The sequence below is a fragment of the Euprymna scolopes genome, chromosome 46 (genome assembly GCF_053919585.1).
Source record: "Euprymna scolopes isolate OS-2025 chromosome 46, ASM5391958v1, whole genome shotgun sequence".
Classification (NCBI taxonomy): domain Eukaryota; kingdom Metazoa; phylum Mollusca; class Cephalopoda; order Sepiida; family Sepiolidae; genus Euprymna; species Euprymna scolopes.
In genome coordinates, this window is record NC_136527.1 from 109,260,552 (window position 1) to 109,280,127 (window position 19,576).

Here is a 19,576-nt window from a genome sequence, read left to right on the forward strand (position 1 = left end):
CTGGTGGAGTATCGCTCTAGAAAAGACATGATTCCATTTCCATTTGATGAAAACCTGTCTTTGTTTATTACAAACCATCTATTAGTTTACCAGTTGGGTACAAATCCGAAGAGTAATGGGCGCCTTCTATCATGTCTGAAAGTGACACGACGTTCAACGAGTGAGATCCGCCGCTGTACAACTCATTCTCTCTACTGATCCAAGTTATGAGAACAGGACCATTGCCAGCACCCTCAAAATGTATTACTGGATTGCAGCAAATAACAGGGATGTGCCCGGGGTGATAAAAACAAAGTTTCTGGCAGTGGTTATGGTCTTTGGTATGGTTTCAAGTGAGGGCCACATCGTGCCACCTCACATCTTCAAAGTCGGCTTGAAAGTCAACACCAAATTGTACCTGGATGTGCTGAAGAGTGTGGTGATCCTCTGACGCAATCAGGTGGTTGCTTGCAGACCCTGGGTGGGGCAGCAGGACTCTGAACTGGCCTACAAATCCAAAGAGACCCAGGCTTGGCTTCAGAAGGAATGCTATGACTTTGTACCTTTTTCTCCCCTGACTTGAACCTGGGGACTACTTTGTTTAGTCAGTTGAGAACCTCACCAACATGGTCTCCCACAACACCAAAGCCAGCCTGATCACTGCCATTCCATGCTTGTGGAAAGGACATGCTCCTTTTTTTATTTTATTTTACTTCAGTCCAAGTTCTCAGAAATCAAGGGGCCCACGACCTGGGGCTAACACTTGAACTCTATATGAGATACATAGATATTCGAATGTTCCATTTCAGTTCTTTATCTCTTAAACACTGAGTTAGTAAAGAAATTGAGAAAATAGTTTTCCTATCCCCAATTAACCATTTTTATACGTTGTAGTATATCTTTCATGTTGGTCTCATGGTCTTACTGGATTCCAGGACAAGAATTTATCTAGTCTGGTGGAGTATCCAGCTTCGTGCTATTACTTGAGGTAACATCACTTGGAGAAGGTGCACCATTCCTCGTAAAAGCTAATGTTTGTCAGCCATAGTGAGGAGATCTTATTTGGGCTGCGAATACGAAATGTGATTTTGAATATTTGGTCAGGGTTTACTTCTATGGAAAAAGTATCCTCATGTCAGGTTCTTCTGACAAACCCCTGTACAGAGAGGCCTTAGACACTCGAGGATAGTGTTTAGTAGGGATTCAAGTTCTCTCCAGTAGGCATTCAAGTTCTCCCCTGTCTATTTAACACGGACTCAAGAAACTTACTCATGACAGAATATTCTTTGTTTTGACTCTCGAGTATATATCCGACAGTTAATCAACCAAGAACCACATCACTCTATATAAAAGCATGTAAGATATTAACGAATTATACACTCGAGAGTGAAAACAATGAAAAGAATATGCTGTTGTCCTAGCTCTAGTTATGACCGACTTTTTTTGTTTCATGCCATTCCTTGGGGATCTGGGCTATGCAGCAGTACTTTACATCCAAATAATTACGGTATATATTTGTGTATTAGTCGAATTCCTGAGAGACGATTTTTTTTTTTTTTAGGTTGACTTATGCATAGGTAATGTTTTTGGAAATGTTTTGTAGCAAGATCCCAGGCGATACCATATGGTCTTGCTTTACAAATAGAGGAAGAGAAGGTAGGAGAGGGGTGTGATATTTGATCAAGAAAAAAAGAAAAATGTCCCTAGGACTTTATCAAGAAAAGAAGAAAATAATAGATAATAATTGTTCTTTAAGGGTTTTAATTTCCATTTTGTACTTATGTAGTGATAAGGAGAGGCGAAAATGTCCAGAAGAAATAAAATATTTCAATGGAAAAAAAAAAAAAAAAAAAAAAAATGATAATGAGATTCTCGAGTCGGCAGAAAAAAACAATACAGGGTCGTTTTCTGGTTTAGGTTAGAACAACAATTCAAATTATTAAAGAAACAATGTTCTGTTGAAAGGTACAATGACTTGGGTTCAAAAGATCTGCTTTGGTGTCTGGGAGATGTTGTCATTTGGGTCCACCTGTTGTATTTAACCAACAGTCCACCAGGCCAGTGATAAGTTAGTTGTACGGATGGATAAATAAATTGAACCTAGGGAGAGATATGGTCATGAAAGATGAAGAAGAGAGAAAAGAAAGAGAAAATGAAAAGAATAAAATAATGAATAACTCCAAAAAGGTGGAAGGAGGAATTTCTGATTTGATAAAAACGATTGACTTTTTGGAGTTAGAGTCCTTGGTCCTTTTTTACTGACTGGCATTCGAGGCGTCCACATCGTTCTCATCCCGCCTGGGGGGGGGGGAACATCCCTAAGAGCTAAGTTAAAAAGCTCGTTTTTATCCGGGAAATTGATTAGTGGAACTTAAGTATGCAACCTGCATCATGAAGCTTGAATCAAAGAACTCAACTAAACAAGTGTAAACCGATTTATGAATAATTATTTTGTTTCGTTATATAAAAATGTCCCAGAGTTTTTCCTTGTTTCTCGATTTGCCAGCCTGAATGAAGATGCAGTTTATTTCAGGTATGCCCTGACGCCAGATGATGAAAGAGATAGACTGAATCCAGCACGAAGCCAGAGTGACGACCGAAATCGACAATGTTGCCACACGGACTTAGGGTCATGCATATTTCGCGTGCCCTGAGCAGCAGAAGGATATTTTCCAGTGACCAGTGAGAGTCTGGTCACCCTTGAGGGGTCCACCACTAGACAAGTAAGAATGTAGCCCTGCTGGGTTGCATCTATGGTCCTGTGAGCTGGGAGCGACGAACACGGCCAGAAGTACATCACAAGTATGCTCCCGTGAACCAGGATAGCGACGGATGCGGCCCGGCCCTCGGTCGGGAGAAGAGGGTTATATTATAGTTAAAGAGCGACTCAGCATTCGATGATAACATAGAAAATGCCATTTTGTTTGTGCAACCGGTATGTACCGGTAATCCTAGTAATTAATCACACTCCTTCCGAACCCCACTGCAGTGTGTTTGCCAGCATGTAAGTACGTGCGCAGTTTTTCAGTGGGAGGCTTAATAATAATTGGAATAGCTCTTGCAATATATATGAAAATCGAAGAGACGACACTTGTGTAAAACGCACGTATTATCGCTTGCGGATGATGAGAAGCAATTTATAGTCTGTCTTACAAAAAAACATCAAAAAGGAAATCATCTGTGCAAAAAAGAGCCATGAGATGAACCATTTAACTTGTGTAGAATCTACAGACGACTTATGACACAATTTTTGGTTTTAAAATGCGCAAAACACTAGCAGCGGGTTGGTTCTATATAATAAAATCGAATAGACCACACTTGCATAAATGAACATATTATCGCTCGCAGATGCCAAGAAACAATTTCTAATCTGTCTTACAAAAAAGAAAAACACCAAAAGTGAAATCGCAAGAAAGAGCCATAAGACGGACCCTTTAACTTGTTTAGAATTTACAGGCGAATTATAATTATACACAAGTAATACTTAAAATGACACCATTTTTGGTTTTAAAATCCGCATCGACATATACACAAGCATATACGGTATATGCTCAACAAATTTTTAAACTACAGCATTGAAATTTGGTATATAGGGTATTCAGAGATGTGGAAAACTAATCGGTTTTCATCTGGAAGAAAAGGGCTGCTAAGGAGTTAAAAGTGAAAAATTGGTACTCAAGGGTCATCGGATTTTTTATCTGTTTGCTGTTTCACGGCTGCGCATACGTGAATCGTTCACATTATGTTAAGGATAAGTAGGTTTGAAAACACTTTTTAAAGATTGTGCAAAGCTGGCCTAATGGTTATACACAAGGTCGACTTATGCGCGAGTATATATGGTAAGTTGAATCCTAAATAAGTACCTTAGTTTTTGTGTAAGACTGTAAAAGTTTTAAATTGTACATAAGTAATATTTTCGTTTACTCAATTGGAACCTTTTTTTTTCTTTCCCCCGCCACAGCCTGTTATCAAGCTGAGTTGTAACCGACACAACAATAAATATTCGTACACAAGGTAAGTTCGGATTCTCATTCTCATCACCAGACATTTGTTTTTTCATGCACTTGTATAGTTTAATCAAGACATTAAAAAATGAAAATATCGAGAAAGAAAAAGGTTATATTGTACGTATCCGTTTTGGACTGAAGATCCCCGAAAAAAAATTTCATTTAATTTGATCGAGTAGTTTTTTTTTTTTTTTTACAGCGGAAAAACACGTACTTATGAGAGCGCGTTGAAGTCAGCCATTGTGAAATTTGCTGAACATGCCACGGGGAGATAACTCCAGTTTAAAGCGCCGACACTCCCTCCCCATCTTTAATTCTAGCTTTTCTTCCTAAAAATCGAACCTTTTGCTCAGTATCATAACAAATTGTTTTTTCGTTTAAAAAAAAAAAAAAAAAAAAAAACTTGATAAAATTAAGTGAAATTTTTTTTTTCGGAGAACTTCGTTCCCTAATGGATACGTGCAATATAACCTTTTTTTTCGATATTTTCATTTTTTAATATCTTGACCAAACTGTACAAGTACCGTTTTTTCATGTACTTGTTATAGCAATAAAAAGGGGACATAACTCTAAAGAAAATCAAGAATTATCGTCCTTTGCTCTGAGTTACGGTCTTTGAAAACTGGAGCGTGCAAGAGGCGAGGGAGAAACTAGCAAGATGGCAACACGCTGGGCACTCAAATTTGTTACATAAATAATTAAATGTTAAAATACAAATAAGTCTGTATATTTGTTATTGATCCCCTGAATTATCGGAGAGGGACCTATGTTTTCAGTTGCGTTCGTGCGTGCATCTGTTAGTCCGGACTATTGCCAGATAACCGTCCATTAGTTTTTCCTGAAATTTGCCACAAATTGTATTTCATTAAATAGATGTGCACAGTAAAAAAAAATTTTTTCTTAAATTCCTGTTGCATCCCCAGGGTCTCAAAACAGGTCAAAAATGGTCCAAAATGGCCCAAAAAATGACACGTTTTGCCCCATAACTTTTGAATCCTCCATTAGATTTTTTTTAAATGTGGCCCAAATCTTGAACCTATTGTTTTTAAGAAAATGGGTTACACTGACAAAATTCTAGTTCGCGTCCCCGGGGACTTTTCGTGCTAAAAACGTTTTCGTTTAGTTTTGAAGTTGAGTGCAAAACTTTTGTGATCAGCACAAGATTGGCCATGCCTGTTCTAGCAGATCACATGATTTGCTCAGCCAATCATAGCTTGGTATTTTTCACCCCTTTCTCCATCCCTTACTAGTGTTAATTTCCATTGGAAGCGCTTTTGTTTTACTAATTTAAATAAAATGTTAATTTTTTTTTTTAATAAAATATTAATCTTTTTTTATTTTTTTAAAATAAAATAAGATATCAATCTTTTTTTATTTTTTTAAATAAAATAAGATATTAATCTTTTTTTTATTTTTTCAATAAAATAAACTATTAATCTTTTTTTATCTATTCAATAAAATAAAATATTAATTTTTTTTTTTATTTTTTTAAATAAAATAAACTTTTTTATTTCATCAATAAAATAAAATATTAATCATTTTATTTTTTAAATAAAATAAAATGTTAATCGTTTTTAATTTTTTTTAATCAAATAAAATATTAATCTTATTTATTTTTCATAAATAAAAGCTTAATATTTATTCTATTTTAAAGTAAAAGTAAATATTAATCTTTTATTAGGTATCCCAAACCAAAATTTTATTTTTATCATATCTAAAAAAAAGTAATGTGGGCATGTAGATTTTTGTAAACCATTTACAAAAATACCAAATTTATTTTGGTAGGTCAGTTAGCCATCAAGTTATGATCATTCAAAGTTTGTCGGAAAGTTAAAATTTGCTATTGTGGCCGAGAAGCCAAATTTCATAGTCTATAACTAAAAATGTAAGCTACTAACAAGTGAAAAATCCTTATAAATGTAATGTCATCTTGTAGTAGATGAAAATTAATACAAATTTAGGCAATAAATATTAGATGGAACCAACTTAAACACTAGGCAAAATCCCTCTATCAACATGAAAACAGTGAAAATATGACACGGAAATGCAACTTTAACTGTTCATATCAATTTCATTTTAATAGCTAATGTATTGAATCTTCTTAGTATGATTCAAAACACATTAGAGATCAAGATAATTCTTTCTTTTAATTATAAATTGATAAAACCACTCAATTGTGGACCATGTAAAAGCAGTCAAACAGGCAATTTTGTAAAAAGGGTAAAAAGGTTAAAAAAAATGAGTCAAAAGTATACGTTACTGAAATTGCTATAAAACTGTAACCATTGGTGGTAGAAGCTTGAAACTTTGCAACTTTACTAATTTTGGGGTGAGGAATTAAAAAAAAATGGTTACCTTGTTTCTAATAACAAAACTTTTTGCCACAGAAATACTTTTACTTTGGGAAATTTAAACTCGCCAAAAAAGCACCGACGACAAAAATATTTAGAAATTTTTTATACAAAAAAAAGGCACAAATCATGTTTTTAAACATTGAAAAACTTTCAACTTAAAAAACAAGTAAGAAAGATATTTTAGGTCTTACTACAATTCCTTCCTTATCGATCTTCTCTCAGAATTCTTTCATAGGCTTCTGCTATGGTAGATATCTCAGGAATCCTCCAAATCCTACCATCACTTGAAACTGGCATTACCTCAAAATCCCATCTGTAGACAAATGCTGACTCTACTTGTGCAATGTCATCTGATAAAGGCCATCGAAAATAATCTTTTCTACTTTTTGTTTGCATTAAAAATTTTACTACAGCGCTGGATGCAGATATAATATCAATGACTTGGCCAATGTAAAAGTTGGTGTCATAGTAGACAGCTACCCATTGTCCTTGATGTTCATAACTGAAGATATCCTGAGATGGATCATCATCACAACTGCAGGAGTTATCTGAATGTTCAGCAGATTCACTTAGGGAAGACATTTTTTGTTGCTTTGGTGGAGGTGGAGATGAATCAATTGGATTTCTTTTCAAGTAGTCAGAGAGAGCAGCTTCCAGTTGAACTTTATTTCCACTGGTGTTGATTTTGACGCCTAAAACAACCTTGAGGTATCTCAATTGGTCTTTGAGTGCTTCCAAACCACTTTCTGAAATTTTTTTTATCTGTTTATCAGACTTCACTGGACCACCATACTTAATAACAGAGTTAATAATTCTCTCTTTCTCAGCAGCAGCTTGACGTTCTTTTTCCTTCTTTAATCTTTCATTTTGTGCAATTTTTTCTTGGACACGAAGTTTCACAAGGGCTTCTTGTTGTGCATGTTTTTGTCGCAAATGTTTTGCATGTTTTCTGGAGATGCTCAGAATGGATTGCCTCTTTGTTGATGGTATTACTTCCAACCAAGCTGTTGTCCGATTGTGCTTAAGCATATTTGAAGATGATCGATTATGTAGTGATGCATGTCGTTTTGTTTGCATGCTAAAATCTAAATCTCCAAAGGCATGCTCACCTGACAGATTTGTTAAAGGGCAGCTCTTCAAGGCATCTCTCGTCTCCTGATCTACATCTTTTCCAAAAGCACCTCCTTCTAAAAAGTCATGCAACTGGTGCTTAGTGACAATGAGGAACTTACTGAGTATCTTGCGCAAACATTCTAAAACAAGTTCAGGGGCTGTGAGACTAATACAGAGAGACACATTGCCTTCCTCAAAGAATTCCCCATTAAATACACCTTTACAGTCAGATTTTAATAACAACTGGGGATTGTTGAGCTAGCATTCTAAACTTAGAGCCATTTTCTTGATATAGTGATGGAAGTCAACATACTGAACAGTGCTGTTAACAAGTTTCCAGAAAGGTTTGGTCAAATTAATGTTCAGCAAACCAACTGCAGCAAGTAGGGAATGTAGTCTCTCATCAGAAATGTCAGCCAAAACACTCTGTAATTTCATATTGCAAGATGTTGCAAACACAGATAAAAATAATTTTATGTGCTCTTTATGGTGATATATTGCCAGGGCATTTTCAAATAGAGAATTAAACCTATTTGCCCGATAACTTGTGATTTGAGATTGGTACCCTTCTTTGCTGCAGAATGCCAGCCATTCTGTCCTGCAACCACTTTTATTGTTTATGAGTGTATGTACACCCGTACATACGACAAAAAAAAAATTAATATGCGTTCTGTCACAATTTCTGTTAATGCTGACATAAAAAGTTTTTATGTAATTATTTTAAAATTTTAGAACAAAATAATTTAATATATTTGCTAATATATAGCCTTGGAACTGAGTTTCTATATTTAGTCAGTTTTTTTCTACAAAGCGTAAATTTAGACATGTTTGGCGAATTGAAAATCAAAAACAAAAACATGTGCGTTCTGTCACAATTTCTGTTAATGCTGACATAAAAAGTTTTTATGTAATTATTTTCAAATTTTAGGACAAAATAATTTAATATATTTGCTAATATATAGCCTTGGAACTGAGTTTTTATATTTAGTCAGTTTTTTTCTACAAAGCGTAAATGTTGACATGTTTTACGAATCCAAAACAAAGAAACAAAAAATTAATAAATAAATAATATTTTAAGTAATTTATTTTAAATAATTTTTTTAAATTCTTTTTTTTTTTTTTTCATAATTAAAAAAACTTATGTTTCTGAACAATAACAAAAACATATACTTTATCGTCATAAGTCACTAGCCGAACGTTTTGTTTATGGAATTTAATTAAAATAATTTAACAATGCTAAAGTTTATCCAACCGAAAAAAATAAGTTTCCGTCAGTCCCACACAACTAAAAATGTTTTGTACACGGTTTTATTAATTAATTTAATTAAAATAATTTAACATTGCTGAAGTTTATCCAACCGTAACCGAAGGAGAAAGCGATGAAAGATAATATGAAAGTTTGAAAAAAGCTATAGAAAATAAACTGGCATTATTTTTTAAATTGTAAATTTTCATTTTTTTTAATGACGTTCTAAAAATATTAATTAAAAAAATATCTTTCTATAACTTTTAAATAATAAAGAAAAAACAAACTCACCTAAAAACTTTGGTAAGTCCATAGTGAAACGAGTTGTTTGTTTTTCCGTTCAGTCAGTCAGTACGTTGTGCTGCTGTGTGGCTACTGGCTAGCTAACAGTTGATAATTGGTCTCTCTGGCATTAAGTTGAAAATCTCTGTAGGTACCCCAACTTTTATTAGTGTGCGCTCCTTGATTTATGGGGCCATAAACATGACACCAACAGATTATTAAAGAGGAGATATTCCTCTACAAAACGATGCCTTTTTCGGAATTCTTACTATAAAATTTCTTTCATGTTTCTTTCACTGAAGTTTTCAAGTTGGATTTTTTTTTTAGAAAAACCACTTATAACCGTTTAATAGCCTCACCATGTTATTAAGTGACCTTTTTTCTTTAAAATGATACCATTTTTATATACTTAGAGACTCACAATATGAAGCGCAACAAATTTGAAAAACATCAACATTTTTTTTGTGTAAAAAATAAAGCGACATTTACCAAAATTAGAGGCATAACTTGAAAAATCCTGAAAAAAAAACACTATTAAAGACACAAGAAAAAGAATTATATATCTATAAAGACAAAAGATTAAATTTTATTTAAATTAAAACCATATCAAAATAACCCAAAAAACACACGAGATATCGCAAGTTGAAGTTAAGGGAAATTTTACGTTATTTACTAGTTTTCGCACCTAAACTAGGCCAGTTTGGGATACCTACTTTTATTTTTTAAAATATTTTCATGGTGTATTTTTTTCAAAAATGAAAGCTTAATATTTATTTCCCCCCCCCCCGACATTCTTGTTTGTCCATTTGTCTGTTCGTTTGTATGCACTTTTCCCAATAACAACGCATTGAATTTAAAAAAAATTTTTTGCACAAACATTAGTCATAGTAAAAGTAAATTTTTGCCAGAACGGATTTCCAGAGACTATTATAGAGGTAAAATTTTGCACAAACATTAGTCATAATTAAAATAAATTTCTACACCTTCCACTTGACGTCAGTTCTCTTCTTACTTAAATAAATTCAAACATCTTTCAGTAACTCATTCTTGCTGGCCGATTTTATTTTCAAACTTCGCCTCAGGGCTTCGGGTTAGATCCTACCAACTTGGTCTTTCTACTTGTGTGGTAATAATAGTTTGAATTCAAGTTTAAAAGGCAAAAATCAAGTATGGTGGTTTAATTCTGCTTATATATATATATATATATATATATAATAAAATAAGAATTACAATTAAATTTACCAAAATGATTCTTTTTTGTTTTTTGAAATAAAACTAAATATTAATTTTAATAATTTATTTTTCTCTCGATCCCAGCAATTCCGACGACCATTTTCTGAAGAACATTGAACTATTCGACAAACTCTCGCACCAATTCAGTAAAAGAATTCTTCTAATCAAAGACGTCATCGGCACCGTGGAGATTTGCTGCTGGTATTTCTACACCCATTCCCAGAAAGTTGGTGAGGTCTGCTGCACTTCCATTGTCTATGGAACCGACAAGAAGCACACAAAGGTACCGTATATTGTATGTATTTCAACACCAACGGAGTTAGGATGGTGGATGTTTGGTGAACCTCTGCCATTACTAACCAGCAGAGCGTTATCATTATGTGCGCACTGTGATGTGTGGAAGTGAAATATGGTTTGTGAGAATTGCTGGTGCTACCAGATCGGGCTGTCTGAAGATATTGACTTCCCGAGACGAAATGCAGCTAACATTGATGGTTTTTGTTTTTCTATTTCCTTTTGCAAAACTTAATTATGTTCTGCAAAAACAAAAACAACCCACCTTCCCCCCCATTTCCTCTTTCCTTTTCTATCTCCCCCCACTTTCGGCACTGTCACTGGGGCATTAGAATACGCCGACTGCCCCCCCCCCTGCAGAGGGTAAAAGCCCTTCAATGGGGGTCCTGGATATGACCTTAAATTATATCCAGTGGAAGGCCCCAGCATGTAGGCTTTGGGGAGTGTGGAGCCACCCTTTAATTACCATTGCTCCCAGGTTCACTCTGACCCGGAGTGATAGTACCTGTTAGGGTCCCAACTATGGGTTAAATAGAAACCGACGTGAAAGCAACAAATATATTGTATTAAAAAAATTTTTCTTCAAAATCTTTGGATCCGGCATTAAATAACCCGAAAAGGGTTTATATGCCGTGAAACAAAAACAACCAACCAACCAACCCCCCACTTTCTGACTCGTTTCCTAACTGTAACCCTTGACCCCGTTCAAATCACAAAAGTCATGATCATCTTTCTTCTGAGAGACCTTCATAAGATTCTCTCGCTGCCGGAGTTGTTGGTCTCATCACTGGTTGGGCTGTCGGGAGGTCTCTGGCAGGTTCCCTTGCGTGTCGGAATCGCCTCTTCCGAGAGAACTCTTTAAGATTCTCTCACCACAGGAATCGTTGTTTTCACCACTGACAAATGCAGTAAAAAGTTACAAAGTGTTACACATGTACAAATATCAGTCTGTTTTCATTTCAGGAAACACTCGTTTAACTTATTCTCTCGGGTTAGCGGTGGTGGCGACGGATAGGTAGGGGGTGATATCTCTTGGTTAGGTTCTCTCTCCCGAGGTCTGGATTAATCTGGCCCTTTTAGCGTGACACCTCCTTTTTTATACAAAGGTATCGGGTTAAGGGTACCCTCTCGACCAATCATCAATTTGCACGTCCACTGCGCCAGGGGAATCCCCCAATCTCATGCGGGTGTGCAACTCTGCAAACTGTCAGCAAAACTCCAGACGCTCTTGAAAGGTTAATACTTTGACCCCTTCCAGCACTCAACAGCCAAACATCCTTGAGATAGGAATTTCTTTCTAGCTTTCAAAAATGACATCACTTGTCATTTTTGAAAACAATAAAAATATATGTGTGTTTTCACAAAAGTTTAATAAACTTGATTCTTCTTTTCAGATGGGTTGCCCGCTGATATCCGGGCACCCAATAATGCTTAATAGTTAATATCAGCCTAATTGCCAGCTTTACGAGGTGCCTCGGGGGGCCCTAAGCCCCCTGATGGGGAGCCTGACCGCTCTCAAAGGCAATCATATCATATAACATTGATACTGTAATCCTTTTAGTCCAAATTTTATTCAAGGAATAAAAAACCAGTTGCTTTTGCTTCCCAAAGTAATGGTTAAAAAATTAACCTTAAATAACAATTACGAAAATAAAAATAAAAACATATGTAAGAAAGGGTCTCTAATTAAGAAACAATTCAAGAATTAGTTCTATCGACTGGTGTGACAAAGTTAAATATATCGTCCAAACGGTAGCAACAAATGATTAGGAAGAAAATGGGGAAAATATTCAATCTTACTTGCATAAAACCCTGAAAGGCACGAAACATGAAAACGAATAAAATGTCTTTAAAATGTTTGTCTTTCAGTGCGACCAGATCAGGCTGTCTGAAGATATTGGCTTCCTGAGATGAAATGTACTTTGCAAAACTTAATTATGTTCTGCAAAAACAAAAAAAACAACAACCCACCCTTTTCTTTCTTCCCCTTTCTCTTTCTATCTCCCCCACTTCCTGAGGGAACAAATTTCCTGGTGCTACCAGATCAGTCCATCTGAAGATATTGGCTTCCTGAGACGAGGTCCTGGATATGACCTTAAACTATATCCAGTGGTGAGGCCCCAGTTTGCGGGCTTTGGGGAGTGTGGAGCCACCTTTCAATTACCGTTGCTCCCAGGTCCACTCTGACCTGGAGTGGTAGTACTTGTTAGAGTCCCAACTATGGGTTTAATAGAAACTGATTTGAAAACGAAAAATATATTCTATTAAAAAAATTTTTCTTCAGAATCTTGGGATTCGGCATTAAATAACCCAAAAAGGGTTGATATGCCGTAAAACAAAAACAACCAACCAACCAATCCTGAGACGAAATGCATCTAACATTGATGCTTTTTGGTTTTCTTCTTTTTTTTTTGCAAAACTTAATGTGGTTAAATACAATGACCCCACAACTCAATCTTCACTCTTCAATCCTGCAGTCCAATGCACTTCTGACAGCAATTGCTTCTGCCAAACAAAAGACACCCTCTCTCCCAAATACAAGCTTTTTATAGGACAAAACCGTCCAAAGTTATTTGCATACTCTTCCCATGATCTCTAGTCTATAAATAGACGCAGTGGCCATTCTCTTCTTCTTTCACTCTCTGAAGCGGGCGTTGCCAGTGGTAAAAGGTTTGCACGATTTTTTTTTTTTTTTTTTACTACACTTAATTATGTTTATGTCTGCAAAACATTAATACTGTAACCCTTTTCTCTCTCTCCCATTGTAAAACTCATTCATGTTCTGCAGGGCAGGCAACAAAAACGATAAAATCCACTATAAAACAACCAAACCAAACACTACAAACTAGCAATTGAAGATACAAAAAGCTTGAATAATAAAAACCTTCGACAAAATAACTGGATACAACATGAATACCATTTCCAAAATAAATGGATTCGGCATTAAATAACCCGAAAAAGGGTTGATATGCCATAAAACAAAACAACCAAACCAAACACTACAAACTAGCAATTGAAGATACAAAAAGCTTGAATAATAAAAACCTTCGACAAAATAACTGGATACAACATGAATACCATTTCCAAAATAAATGGATTCGGCATTAAATAACCCGAAAAAGGGTTGATATGCCATAAAACAAAACAACCAAACCAAACACTACAAACTAGCAATTGAAGATACAAAAAGCTTGAATAATAAAAACCTTCGACAAAATAACTGGATACAACATGAATACCATTTCCAAAATAAATGGATTCGGCATTAAATAACCCGAAAAAGGGTTGATATGCCATAAAACAAAACAACCAAACCAAACACTACAAACTAGCAATTGAAGATACAAAAAGCTTGAATAATAAAAACCTTCGACAAAATAACTGGATACAACATGAATACCATTTCCAAAATAAATGGATTCGGCATTAAATAACCCGAAAAAGGGTTGATATGCCATAAAACAAAACAACCAAACCAAACACTACAAACTAGCAATTGAAGATACAAAAAGCTTGAATAATAAAAACCTTCGACAAAATAACTGGATACAACATGAATACCATTTCCAAAATAAATGGATTCGGCATTAAATAACCCGAAAAAGGGTTGATATGCCATAAAACAAAACAACCAAACCAAACACTACAAACTAGCAATTGAAGATACAAAAAGCTTGAATAATAAAAACCTTCGACAAAATAACTGGATACAACATGAATACCATTTCCAAAATAAATGGATTCGGCATTAAATAACCCGAAAAAGGGTTGATATGCCATAAAACAAAACAACCAAACCAAACACTACAAACTAGCAATTGAAGATACAAAAAGCTTGAATAATAAAAACCTTCGACAAAATAACTGGATACAACATGAATAGCATTTCAAAAATAAATGGATTCGGCATTAAATAACCCGAAAAAGGGTTGATATGCCATAAAACAAAACAACCAAACCAAACACTACAAACTAGCAATTGAAGATACAAAAAGCTTGAATAATAAAAACCTTCGACAAAATAACTGGATACAACATGAATACCATTTCCAAAATAAATGGATTCGGCATTAAATAACCCGAAAAAGGGTTGATATGCCATAAAACAAAACAACCAAACCAAACTCTACAAATAAATATTTCAAGATATAAAGAACTGAATGCAACATGAATACTATTTCCAAAATAACTCACAGAAGAGATGTTGCGAGTTTGTCTCTGATGTATCGTTATTTTCATGGAAAGTGTTCGACTGAGCTTCAGTCTATGGTCCCCCCTCGCCAAACTTTCACAAGAAACACTCGTCTAGTTGAAAACACTATCAATAATTCCCCCCACTCTTTATCTGTGCCTAAACCTAAACATAGATTCCATGAACAAAGCTTCTTTCTTAGAACTGCACGCCTGTGGAATTGTCTTCCGTTTTCCTGCTTTCCGGCTGACTACAATATGATTGTGTTCAAGTCTAACGTAAATAAGTTATTGATGAGCCGTTCCATATAAGTTATCAAATTTACCGAATTTCCATTACTAATGATTACTATATTGTCCAATTTCTACTGTACACTCTTTAACCCTTATCCTTGAGTGGCCTCTTGGCCTTGATAATGTGGTGATGCCTGTGTAAAAAACAAAAAAAAAAACCTTTTCCCCCCTTTCTCCCTCTTTCAATTTCGCCTTTCTCTTTCTATCTCCCCCACCACCTCCTGACTGGTTTCCTAACTTGAAATGTACCAAACATTAAAATACTGTAACGCTTCGGGTTAGGGTTAGACCATCTTGCATGAATCGAGCCTCAGTTTTGGAGGGTTTAGATAAGGAAAAGATTTTGCAAAGTCATCATCATTGTCATCAGAATAGAACTTGGTATACAGCATCATCATCATCATCGTTTGTTTTACATGCTGGCACACATTGGACGGCTTTTCAAAAATTAACTTTCAAACTAACTTACCTCTTGCCAGATCTTTATTTATGCCCTCTTCATTTGCAGTTGTAAAATATGGAGACAGACAGACAGCTGTTTATATATTAGATAATTTATGTGATTAAAACTAGCGGGGCTACCCGGCGTTGCTCGGGACCATTTAAACAATGAGAACATTGAAGTTGATTTTGAACATTAGTTATTCTTCATTTGCAGCTTTTAGTTTTAGAGGAAATAGAGTTGAAAAATATGGAGACAGACAGACAGCTGTTTATATATTAGATAATTTATGTGATTAAAATATACACTAAAAAAAGGAAAAAAAAAAAGAAGGAATTTCTAGGTGTCCATAAAGTTTTGCAAGTGTGTTCTACTGCTAGCGGGAATAAACGGAAGCAGTTAATGATGAACAGTAAAAATAGGGTAATATGATAAATAAAATTACAAACATGTATTTAACCCTAACCCCGTAACTTTAACCCTAACCCCGTAACTTTAACCCTAACCCCGTAACTTTAACCCTAACCCCGTAACTCTTACCCTAACCCCGTAACTCTAACCCTAACCCCCGTAACTCTTACCCTAACCCCCGTAACTCTTACCCTAACCCCCGTAACTCTAACCCTAAGCCCCGTAACTCTTACCCTAACCCCCGTAACTCTAACCCTAACCCCGTAACTCTAACCCTAACCCCGTAACTCTAACCTGCGCAACTAAAATTAATTTCTTATTTCTTCCTATTTATAAAAAAAAAAGCCATCATAGATTCATATTAGCTAAAACAGATAGCGCGTTTGTTCCAAAAATTGACTGGTGCTACCAGATCAGGCTGTCTATTGGCTTCCTGAGACGAAATGCACCTACATCGATTTTCCGTTTTTGTTTCCTATTCTCTTTTGTAAAACTTAATTATGTTCTGCAAAAACAAAAACAAAAACAACAGCCCCCTTCCCTTCTTTTTTTTTTTTTTTTTTTTTTTTTTCCTACTTCCCAACCCCGTCAGTGGGGCATTAGAATACACTGACTGCCCCCTTGCAGAGAGTAAAAGTCCCTCAATGGGGCCACCTGTTGGCCGTAGGTGGCATCCCGTAATGTCTACAAAAAGGATCCTGGTGGCTGAGCAACTGATACCTAGGGAAATAAAGGTATCAGTTGCAACACTCCACTTTGGCCTCGTACTGGGCCAGACGGGCGATCGGAGAGGCCCGATCCGATCAATCGGCTGGTCACGTCTAGCTCACCACTTATACGCATACAATCTACATCAAATCTAAATAATACACAACACTTCCCCATCAATACTGATCCCCAAACAAGTGGTGAAAGCGGTGGCTGAGGGTCAATTGTATATAGTGAACAAGGACTAGACATGGATGTTTTTCTCTGATCTTTCCCATATTTTACTTGGATGGGAGAAATTAAGATACACGAGTGCTCGAAGCCTACATTATGTACAAGTATATCATACCTGTAACCCTGTTGTAGCCAAGGCGAATGGGCTTCCCCCCTGTGCGCATCCCAAGTAGGGCTCCAAGGTGGGTGGGGAGCAGGGATGATGAATTAAAAAAAAACGAACCCAATATGAGTTATAAAAACCCAAGTAAAAAAAGATTTTTAGACAGTTCGGACAGTGACACGAATGAGGAATCTGATAACTATCCAAACTTCATAGTAATGGAATCTATTGGAGAAGTGCTTTTAACCAAACTCTCCCCCTTCAAGATAGAAAAAATACTATCAGAAAGGGTCAAACCTAAACTAGTGAAAAAATTAAGAAATGGTAATCTTTTGATAGAAATTCTTACCAAAACACAGGCAGATGAACTTTTAAAATGGAAACATTTTGACAATATAAAAATAAAAACGTACCCTCACAAAACACTAAACATATGCAAAGGAGTTGTGAAAAGCCCTGAACTTTCACTTTGCTCCATCGACGAAATCCGTTCAAATCTAAAAGAACAAAATGTAACGGATGTCAGAAGAATTCAAATTAAAAAAAATGGAGAAATGATAAACACACACTCATATATATTAACCTTTTACCAACAAAAAATTCCACAAGAAATAAAAATAGCCTATGAGAAACTAAGAGTCGAACCATACATCCCCAACCCACTGCGTTGCTTTAAATGTCAAAAGTTTGGTCATCATCAGGACCGATGTACACGCCAGCCAGTTTGTGGAAGGTGTGGAGAAAACGACAATCATATCAACTGTCAAAAAACTTATAAATGTGCCAATTGTACAGAAAATCACAGTGCCTACTCCAAAGACTGTGAAATCTGGAAAAAAGAAAAAGAAATTGTTAAAATTAAACACTCATTAAACATCATCTACCCAGAAGCGAGGAAAAAGGCAATAACAGCTAAATATTCCGAAATAACCAAAAAGAATATTCCCAACACAAATAAACACAATGACAATTATTGCACAACAAACCTCGATATTAAAATCCAAGACCTCACCAACCAAATCAAAATATTGATAAATACAATTGAAGAAATGAAAAAAAACTCACTGGAACCAAAAATCCAAACGCCACACCCAGTAGACCAGAAACAAATCCAAAAAAACAAACCAGAACCAAACTTAACTAAACAAAAACTACAAATAAACCCACAAATTCCCCTCTCCAATAGCTTTAAGATATTGGAGATCGAGAACTCTGAAGAGCAGAATACCAACAATAAGGAGAGTCCCTTAATCCCCCACAAGAGTTCTAATATAAAAACAGATAACAACAAGCAAAAAAATAAAGATTCTCCAAAAACATCCGAACAGACAAGAACAATAAATGGGAAAAATTCCTCAAAGAAAACCAGCCCCACAAAAACCAAACCACGATCTCGCTCAACATCTAAAAGCAGAGATAAATCAAGCATAAAAGCTAACAAACCAATTGAACACAAAGAACCAGAAGCCATGGAAACAGAAACCGAATCTACCAATGATAAAAAGCTCACAAGTGCTCAAACGCACATGAAACAGTCCAATGATTCAAATACAAGAACTACAGACCAAAATAAATTTAAAACCTTGGAAACAATGGAAATAGAAGACAAAACTTCTAAACCCCCATAAAAAAGAAAACACCCCTATTCCCAAGACAAAAGGGAAATCAAATATATAAAATCTAAACTATGGCCAACAAAATAATCCAATGGAATTGCAGAGGTATAAAAGCCAACCGGAATGAATTACTTCTACTGATATCCGATCTATGTCCCACAATAATATGCCTACAAGAAACCTTTTTAAAACCATCTGAAAATATCAATCTTCAAAGTTTTACCGAATACAACTATACAACAAATAACCCAAATAGAGCTTCAGGAGGAACATCCATTCTCATTAACAAAAACACGGCACAAAGCCAAATAAATCTACAAACTAACTTACAGGCAATTGCTGTCACAGCCACCCTACATAGAACGGTCACAATTTGCTCCATTTATCTGCCTCCAAACGACCCCATAGATGAAACCGAAATAGAAAAACTCATCAACCAACTCCCTCGCCCCTTCTTATTATTAGGCGATTTTAATAGTCATAATGTTAGTTGGGGATGCTCAAACACAGATAGAAAAGGAATCACTATAGAAAATATTATCAACAACAACAATCTATGCATACATAACAACAAAAAACCAACGTTTATTCACTCCGCTACAAATTCGTCCTCAGCAATTGACCTCTCTATAAGTGATCCTAGTATCTTTATAGATTACAATTGGACAGTGCATATAGATACCTGTGGAAGTGACCACTTCCCAATAACTTTAGAACATTTTGGTCCTGAAATAATCTCAAAAATTCCTCGTTGGAACCTTAAAAAAGCTAACTGGAATGAATTCAAATTACTATGCAAACACAAACTCCTACCTGAAAAATGTGAGAAAGACCCAATCACTCACTTTACAGATACCATTATCTCAATAGCAGAAGAATGTATTCCTAAAACAAAATCATCAACCAAGTATAATCGTCCCTGGTTTAATAATGACTGTAAAAAGGCTATCAGGCTACGATGTGCTGCATTAAGAAAATTCAACAATCAACCAACTACTCAGAATTTAAACAACTTTAAAATATGCAGGGCTAAAGCACGCCGAACAATAAACGAAGCCAAAAGGGAATC

At 35.5% G+C, this 19,576-nt stretch overlaps 1 protein-coding gene across 2 annotated transcripts in view; it reads left to right on the forward strand.

Annotated features, from left to right (window-relative positions):
* LOC145270456 (BTB/POZ domain-containing adapter for CUL3-mediated RhoA degradation protein 3-like) overlaps window positions 1–19,576 on the forward strand; it is a 67,914-nt gene that overhangs the window by 39,521 nt on the left and 8,817 nt on the right. For both annotated transcript variants that reach the window (XM_080126091.1, XM_080126092.1), the window contains exons 4-5: window positions 3,941–3,993; window positions 10,299–10,497. In XM_080126091.1, the coding sequence (XP_079982217.1) occupies window positions 3,941–3,993; window positions 10,299–10,497 (252 nt within the window). The remainder of the gene's footprint in view (window positions 1–3,940; window positions 3,994–10,298; window positions 10,498–19,576) is intronic.